General features: G+C 52.0%; 1 protein-coding gene across 1 annotated transcript; it reads left to right on the top strand.

The window, feature by feature from the left end:
• The first annotated feature begins 1,083 nt into the window (after window positions 1–1,083).
• Window positions 1,084–3,706, top strand: LOC143850396 (uncharacterized). Its single transcript, XM_077359654.1, has 4 exons — window positions 1,084–1,452; window positions 1,672–2,367; window positions 2,830–2,919; window positions 3,629–3,706. Exons 1-4 carry the CDS (start codon window positions 1,084–1,086, stop codon window positions 3,704–3,706), a joined length of 1,233 nt encoding a protein of 410 aa, XP_077215769.1.
• The last annotated feature ends 5,319 nt before the right edge of the window (window positions 3,707–9,025 follow it).

Raw genomic sequence — 9,025 nt, 5'->3', positions numbered from 1 at the left:
AGCACCCATGAGCTCGGGGTTGATCAGACCTGCAAGCCCGTGAAACAGAAGAGGAGGCACTTTGCACCGGAGAGACGAATGGCCATTAGAGAAGAGGTGGAAAGGCTTCTGAAGGCCGACTTCATCCGCGAGATCCAGTACCCGGACTGGCTCGCGAATGTTGTGATGGTGAAGAAGTCTAATGGGAAGTGGAGGACCTGCATAGATTTTACAGACCTGAATAAGGCCTGCCCGAAGGACAGCTACCCGCTCCCAAAGATCGATCAGCTCATCGACGCTACTGCAGGTCACGAGCTGCTAAGCTTCATGGACGCCTTCTCAGGATACAATCAAATCAGAATGCATGAGTCCGACATTCCGAAGACATCCTTTGTAACCGATGAGGGGACTTATTGCTATCGAGTTATGCCTTTTGGACTGAAGAACGCAGGAGCCACCTACCAGCGGCTCGTCAACAGGCTGTTCAAAGAGCAGATCGGCCGCAATATGGAAGTATATGTGGACGATATGCTGGTCAAGAGCAGAGCTGCCTGCAATCATGTTGCCGACCTCAAAGAAGCGTTTCAAGTCTTGAGGGAGCACAACATGAAGCTCAATTCGACCAAGTGTATGTTCGGCGTCGGAGCAGGCAAGTTTCTAGGCTTCATGGTCAGCCAGAGAGGGATAGAGGCAAATCCTGAGAAAATCAAGGCGGTGATGGAGCTGACTCCGCCCAGAACTATCAGAGAAGTACAACGCCTGACCAGATTAGTAGCTGCCCTGGGGCGGTTCATCTCTAAGTCCGCAGAAAGATGCCTTCCGTTCTTCAACGCAGTCAAAGGTATAAAAACCGCGCCCTGGACTTCGGAGTGTCAAGCGGCATTTGAAGACCTGAAGCAGTACTTGTCCTCTCCGCCGTTGCTGTCCAAGCTAGAGCCAGGAGAGGAGCTGATTCTGTATCTCTCAGCGGGACCTTTGGCAGTTGCAGCAGTACTGATCCGAGAGGAGTACCACCAGCAAAAGCCGATCTACTATGTCAGTAAGGTCCTCCATGATGCAGAGACGAGATACCAGCGAGTCGAGAAGCTCGTATACGCCCTCGTTATGGCGGCCAGAAAATTAAGGCCGTATTTCCAGGCGCATACGATCAAGGTCCTGACGGGACAGCCCCTCAGGCAGATCCTCCACCGTCCAGACACTTCAGGCCGACTTGTGAAGTGGGCGGTGGAGCTCAGCGAGTTTGACATCAAATATCTGCCCAGGCCAGCAATCAAAGCTCAGGTTCTTGCAGACTTCATAGCTGAATGTACCATGCCAGATTCAGACCCCGGGTCAGAAGCAGCGCTTCCTTCAGAAGCAGAACCGGTTATATCCGAGCCGCAGATAGAAGCCGAAGCGGTTCCGCTTCCCGGGCTTGAGAGTGCAGCTCCTCCGACCAGCCCGCTTCCATGTTCTGAAGAGCCGCTCTGGGAGGTATATGTCGACGGGTCTTCAAATAAAAGTGGCAGCGGTGCCGGACTAGTTCTCACAGGACCAGATGACTTTGTCCTGAATTATGCCCTGAGGTTTGGGTTCCGTGAGTCAAACAATGAGGCAGAGTACGAAGCGCTCATCGCCGGAATGAACCTCGCCATTCAGGCCCGCGCTCAGAGACTGAAGGCGTACTGCGATTCACAGTTAGTCGTATGTCAGATCCAAGGAGTATATGAGGCCCGAGAAGAGCGAATGCTAAAATATCTGCAAAGGGTCCGTAGCCTGGCCAGTAAGTTCGGAAGTTTTGAGGTCATCAGAGTCCCCCGAACTGAAAATACAAAGGCTGATGTGCTCTCAAAGCTAGCAGCATCAGGCTACACCGCTCTCAGAGAAATTCGTATGGAGTTCCTAAAGACCTCCAGTATTGATGGCCAGCCCGTCGTAGTAATGCAGATCGACGATGAGCCGTGCTGGATGGATGAGATCATCAGATATCTGCGCAGTGGAGAGCTCCCCGGGGAGAAAAAAGAGGCCCGTAAAGTCGTACGGCGGGTAGCAAGGTTTTCACTTGACGACGAGACTCTGTACAAGAGATCTTACACCCTCCCGTACTTGAAGTGTCTCCCGATAACCGATGCCCTGTATTCCCTGCGAGAGACCCACGAAGGGATTTGCGGAGAAAATCTTGAGGGCAAGGCCCTTGCCATCAAAGTCCTTCTAAGAGGCCTGTACTGGCCTACATTGAGACAAGATGCACTGAGCCTTGTGAAGAAGTGTGAGAAGTGTCAGAAATTTTCTCTCGCCGTTCACCAGCCTGCCGTGCCAATGGCTCCGATCATCAGCCCTCTCCCTTTTGCTATCTGGGGAATGGACATCTTAGGTCCTTTTCCGCCGGCCTCCGGAGGCCGCGAGTTCGTTATTGTCGCCATCGACTACTTTACTAAGTGGGTAGAAGCTGAACCTCTGGCCAAGATCACCGAGCAGAACGTCCAGAACTTTTTTTGGAAATCAGTGGTGTGTAGATTCGGGATACCCCGGGTCCTCATAACAGATAATGGCAAACAGTTCGACTCAAGGAACTTCAGAAAGTTTTGTGCAGATCTGAAGATTGAGCAAAGGTTCACTTCCGTGGCACACCCTCAGACGAATGGACAGACCGAAGTGACGAACAGGACTCTGCTGCAGGGGATAAAGAATAGACTGGATGATAAGGCCGGACGCTGGGCTGACGAGCTGTACCATGTGCTCTGGGCGTATCGGACTACCCCACGCACTGCAACGGGTGAGTCGCCTTTCAATCTCTCCTTCGGAACAGAGGCTGTGATTCCGGTTGACATCGGCATTCCTTCCCCAAGAATTGTTAACTTCAATGAACAGCTGAATGGGGACGGGCTCCGTGTCAACCTCGACTTGCTTGAGGAAGTCCGTGAAGAGTCACAGATCAGAGCCGCAGCGTATAAGCAGAAGGTGTCTAGATACCATGACACGAAGATCCGACCAAGGGAGTTCCGCACAGGCGACCTAGTTTTGAGGAAAGCGGCCGTCTCCCAGCCAAGAAGGGTGGGCAAACTCTCCCCGACTTGGGAAGGGCCGTACCGAGTCAAAGAGGTCATCCGTCGAGGAAGCTACCGCCTAGAGACACTTGACGAGCAGCTGCTGCCGCACGCCTGGAATTCCAGAAATCTTCGAATATACTATCAATAGTCTTTTCCTTTGCCTTTGAAGGCCTGTAAAGAATCTCTGTAATTAAATTTCAAAGAGAAATAAAGTGGAGTTGTCTCTGAACTGTGTCCCTCACTTTTGAGTCACTAGTATATGCCAGCTCCCCCATTAAAAGACTCTAAGTGTTTGCAGACTTAGCTCTCATTCTAAGTGTTTTCAGACTTAGAGAACGGCAGTGGAGCACTCCGGCGCGTCCAATTTGGTGTGGAGATCAGTTCCAACCACGGAACCGCCCTAGTGGAAGACCACCTCAAAGACCTGCCCGGCCTGGCCGTCCAGAGCCTTAGCCGGACAGGATATGGCGCAATCGCTAAACGCCAAAAGACCTGCCCGGCTTGGCCGTCCACAGCCTAAGCCGGACAGGATATGGCGCAATCTCTAGACGCCAAAAAGACTCTAAGTGTTCGCAGACTTAGCTCTCATTATAAGTGTTTGCAGACTTAGAGAACGGCAGTGGTGCACTCCGGCCAATGACATCCTGACAACCACCCCGGCTCGGCAGAAAGATAAGGAAGAAGCACAGACATCATAAATACAAAAAAGCAAGGCAGCCGTACAGACAGTTAGACAAAATTGAATTTGTATTCATATCACAAAAGTGCTCTTTTCGCCGAGCTGGCTTACAAAGAATGAGCCTCGTGGGCCATTACAAAAATTTACAAACAAAAATTAAGGATAGGAGCAAGAGGGCTGCCACTCAGGCCTCCCCGTCGGCCACCTCGTCGGTGACTGCCTCTGGAGTAAGGGCTGCAACCTGGCCGGCCTCGGCGGTTGGAGGGGTGACCTCGGAAGCCAGAACGACTTCCTGTTCTACCTCGATGGGTTGGGAGGAGTCCAGTTCGCCTTCTTCCTCCTCTTCCTCTTCCTCCTCTGGAGGTGCATACGGGACAGCCAGACCGTCCAGAGAGATGTCGGGGTGAGCCTTCTTAACCTGCTCGGAGCAGAGAAGGAACCCCGCCTTATAGGCTTGGAGGCCCAGGTTGAAGAACTGTGTGTCCTTCCTCTCTTCGCTTTTCTTCACGGCCTCCCGCACTGCCACTTTCACGGCCGCCTCGATAGCCGCCTTTTCTCTCTGATCGGCTCTCTCCCTCGCAGTTAGGAGATCCTGCACGGCCTGGTTCTTGACCCTCTGCACCTCGTCCTTCAGGCTGTTGCATTCGGCCTCTTTGACCTGGACGGCTTCGCTAAGCCCGTCCTTGTCCTTTTGGAGCTGGCCCTTCTCAGACTCTATCTGTGTGAGCGTCTCAGAGAAGAGATAACTCTTCTTCGCCATATCCCTAGAGTACACCTGGAGCTGATAGAGGGCGGAGGCGATCGCCTCTGCACAGGTCTCCGGCGCCTCTTTCTCGACTTCCCGTCGGTCGCGTGGGAGGACGCCCTGGTACATCAATTCTGTGGCCACCCGGCTATCCCCTAGGCCGGTGTCCGTTTTCTGCACCGCCCAGTTTGGGCAGAAGACGTTGTCGCCTCTCGCCGCCGTGGCGGCAGGGATGCCCAGGACTGGCCCGCTGTGTTGGGGCTCTATCACCCGTGCGGACCCGGAGCTCTGCCCGACGAGATTTGGCCGGCTCGGCTTAACTGCAAGCTTATGTGTCGCCCGGCTGCTTTTGAGAGGCTCAGCCGGTGCGACCATTGCCGGAGTTGACTCCGTCACCTTTCTTTTCTTGCCCTTGGGTTGGGGCTGCTCATGCGTTGGGGACGCCTGGGAGGTCTGCCTGATTTTGTACAGCATGGACATCTGCTTCACCATTTCTGAACGTGAAAACAGAACAGAGTTAGAACTATAAAAAAAGAAAAAGAAAGGAACAGTTCAAAAAATAAGAGCTGGCCTAAAAACGTCTACGTACGTGCCGGCGTCGCACGGCTGATACCGAGCTCTACCAGGACGGCCTCCTCGGAGAACTCCGAGCAGTTTATTTGACCGCGCTTCAGCTCTTCTTTAATCAAAGCGAAGGTCATGTAGTCGTAGCCCTTAAGGGCTGGCTTCCGACTAAGGTTCTGGGTGTCCGGCGTTCTCCATTCCAACGAGAACGGCCAGTGGGAGCCCTGCTCGGTGTCCCTAGCATAGAAAAACCTGTTCTTCCATGTGTGAATGGAAGTAGGTATGCCAGTGATCATTTTTACTTCGGGCCGTTGGCTGATGTAGATCCAGCCGCCGTCCTTGTGCCTCTTCAGGTGCGCACACATCCTGAAGACGGGCAGGGTGGGGTTCCTATGAAGCCGAACTCCCAAAAGGTGCAGGAAGCCGACCAGCGTCCTCCAAGAGTTCGGCACGACCTGTGTAACCGCCAGCCCGTAATAATTCAGCACATCGACAAAAAATGGGTGCAAGGGAAGCCTGAGCCCGGCCCGTAAGGCTTCTTTGTATAGGCAGAGATCTGCACTATCGTTGCTGGCCCGGTCCCCCTCAACGGCCGCCCTCAAAATGTACCGATCAGGGATGCAGTATTTGTCCCTGACGGCCTGAAGTTTGCCCGGCCCCAGATGATTCACCTCGTACAGGGCCCCGACGTTGTACTGTGGGTTGGCCTCCATCCGTGCCTCTGCTATCACCTCGACGGGCACGCGTGGCAAGCGAGGAACTACCGCTTCAACGTCTTCTTCGTCGCCCTGGTTTCTACCCGGTGCGGTCCGTCCCCACGAACCGGGATTGTGTCTAAGTCCACAATCACTTCCTCTCCGCTCTCCTCGTCTACTACGATTATTATCTCCTCGTCCTCAACACCGGCCTCCGCAGGAGAGGCCAGCCTCGTCCTCTCCGACGCCCCGGACCCCGTACTACTAGTTGAACCGGACTCCTTTGAGCCAGAGTCCGACTCGGAACTAGTGCTTGACATTAAAAGGGAAGAAAAGAAAAGCTAAAAGAAATTACCAAACTGAGGCGTTGACCGAAGATCTCCGGGCTCACTGATCCGAGGCGGGCAGAAATTTGGCTAGCCGAGCAGCAGAGAAGGAGAGAAGAATGTGAAAAGTGAAAAATGAAGAGTAAAAGCTCCGGTATATATAGGCTTGGGAAGAGCGGGAAAAATCCCGCCCTTTTCCCACCAGCCGGAGTGCGCCACGTCACCTACCGCATTAAATGCGCCGCTCGCATTAAATGCACCGTCCGCATTAAATGCGAGGTACAAGTTCCAAAGTGATAACGCCAAAAGACCTGTCCGGCCTGGCCGTCCAGCGCCTTAGCCGGAGCCGGACAGGATATGGCGCAATCGCTACGCGACAAAAGACCTGCCCGGCCTGGCCGCCCAGAAGGCTTAGCCGGACAGGATATGACGCGTTCGCTAAACGCCAAAACACCTGCCCGGCCTGGCCGTCCACAGCCTCAGCCGGACAGGATATGACGCGTTCGCTAAACGCCAAAACACTTGCCCGGCCTGGCCGTCCACAGCCTCAGCCGGACAGGATATGACGCGTTCGCTACGCGACAAAACACCTGCCCGGCATGGCCGCCCAGAAGGCTTAGCCGGACAGGATATGACGCGTTCGCTAAACACCAAAACACCTGCCCGGCCTGGCCGTCCACAGCCTCAGCCGGACAGGATATGACGCGTTCGCTACACGACAAAAGACCTGCCCGGCCTGGCCGTCCAGCGCCTTAGCCGGAGCCGGACAGGATACGGCGCACTCACTAGGCGACAGAGGACCTGTCCGGCCTAGCCGCCCCGTCCAGGAGATCTGCCCGGCCACGACGCCCAGGAAGTTTGGCCGGCCAGACTTCTGGTTCAAATTTCGACCGGACTGGATTGCACAGGGGCTCCTGCCCGGCTTCGCTCCTTCAGGCCAAGTTTCAAGGCCGGACCAGGCCGCCCAGAGGCCCCTGGCCGCAGCGGTTTTTTCTGGTCCCTGCCTGAGGCCGGCCTCAGCTGCCCAGAGGCCTTAAGACCGGCCAGATGCTGTTTTAACCCTCTTTTTGCTTCCCCTAGCCGCTGTCACGACTCGACGAACCAGGGGGCAACTGATGGGGTCCGAACTCAGCACTGATGAGGTCCGAACTCAGCAACCAATTGGCTGTTGACACGTGGCCCTTACAGGGACCGCTGCAAAGCCAACACCTGTCCCTGCTAGGTGTGACACCTGGACCAATCAGGGACTTCCACCTGCCCCTCCTAGGTATGAGACCTGGTCCATACAGAGGCCACCACCTGTCCTGGACAGGTGGCTCAGAACTACCACCTGTCCTGGACAGGTGGCTCAGAATCACTATAAATAGCCTTCACTTGTGCTAAGGTGAGGGATCTGAGATCAAAACCCTAAGCTTTCTGCTCTGACATTGCTCTGCACTCCTGCTCATACTGACTTGAGTGTCGAAGCGCCCGTCCGGAGCACCACTCCGGGTTGGTCTTCTGACCCTTTGCATCCTTGTCTGTGCTTGTGCAGCGCAGGACTCCACTAGCCCTTCAGCTGTGGCTTGTCAGATCAGCCCTTCCGGCCCTACCATAACCTGTTACCAATTTTAGACCTAACAGTGCCCATCCCCGGCCCCGCTTAAATTAGGGAATCCCTGCCCCAATCGGGGCGGGGCGGGGCTGGTCCCCCCTTTTTTTGCAGGTTTAATTGCTAGCCCAGGTGACCTCCTGCTGTCACTTTCGTGCGGAAGCATGATTCTATTGCTCTGCTTGCATTTGCCATTGGAGACTGTCATTGTCACACTAGGGTTCATGATTGCTACGTCCGCCTTAACGGTTGCCATGCAAGAAAATGAAGAACATTTTCTATGTACATATATGCAATGCACACTTATATACGATATGCACTTTGTATAACAATTTTGTTCTCCTATATGTACTTTAAACAATGTTTAGAAATAAGGTACTCTCTTTATCTTATATCATTGTATTTTTGTGTTAAGAGAGTATAAATTATTAACCTAGGAACAATCTTGGTCATAGGGTTTCAACTCGGGTTGGGCAGGTTGGGTTTTCCGGAATCCTACCCTTACATGAGAATAGTGACTAATTTTCAAGATTGTAGAACACAACAAATCTTCACACAGAAGATCCCTAAGGCTCTGTTTCTTTCCACGTAAAATGGGAGTGAAACAAATTTATGCCCATTTTTAAGTAGAAAAATGGGCATAAAATTTCTTTTACGGCCAATTTGCGTCGAACGAAGCGGGGACTAAATGACTTAATTTTATGTTATAAAGTGCATAAATTTAAGAAGGGAATTACTTTTTCACATAAACTTTATCACACTTTAATGAAACCAATTAATCAATATTCTGGAAAATATTTTGTTATGTTATTTGAGAAAAAATTAAGAATTTTATACTATGACTATAAGAGTCGTGCCGGGTTTCAAGTTTTGGGTTTTTTTCTTTAAACCTGCACAGCCTGAGATTGGGTCGGATTTTTCAACGGATAGACTTCAGATCAGATCCAACAATGTCTTAGTCAAGACCCATTGAAATCTCTTATCGGTCGGATCAGAATCAAAGTTATTCTTCAGATCCCACTTCTTCTGTCTCGGTCACAATCCATTTCAAATCGGATTGTCTATCAGAGTGTCCTAGTAGGTGCATCTAACACAGTTAAAATTCTTAGAAGAGGTGAGGGAGAGGGTGAGTGAGAGTTGTAACTGCTAGGGTAAGCCATAACCGCTACGGCTGTGGGCTAGAGACTTAGGTCAATTGTTAGAGAAGGAAGAGAAGAGGGTGACTTGAGAATTGAGAGAGATGAACGAAAAATTACTAAAAATGGAATCTTTCGAAAAAAAAAAAGGATTATTTCTTTCACTAAAATACCCCTGAAATAATACTTAAGATTGTTAAAAATTAAACGATATTTTCGTGAAGTAGTAATAATAAAATTGGATTTAGGACTATCCAATGGGCTTTTGTTAGTTGACTGGA

Source organism: Tasmannia lanceolata, unplaced genomic scaffold (genome assembly GCF_043159265.1).
Source record: "Tasmannia lanceolata isolate RefF3 unplaced genomic scaffold, GAP_Taslan_0.1 ptg000018l, whole genome shotgun sequence".
Classification (NCBI taxonomy): domain Eukaryota; kingdom Viridiplantae; phylum Streptophyta; class Magnoliopsida; order Canellales; family Winteraceae; genus Tasmannia; species Tasmannia lanceolata.
This window is presented reverse-complemented; position numbering and strand designations above follow the sequence as displayed.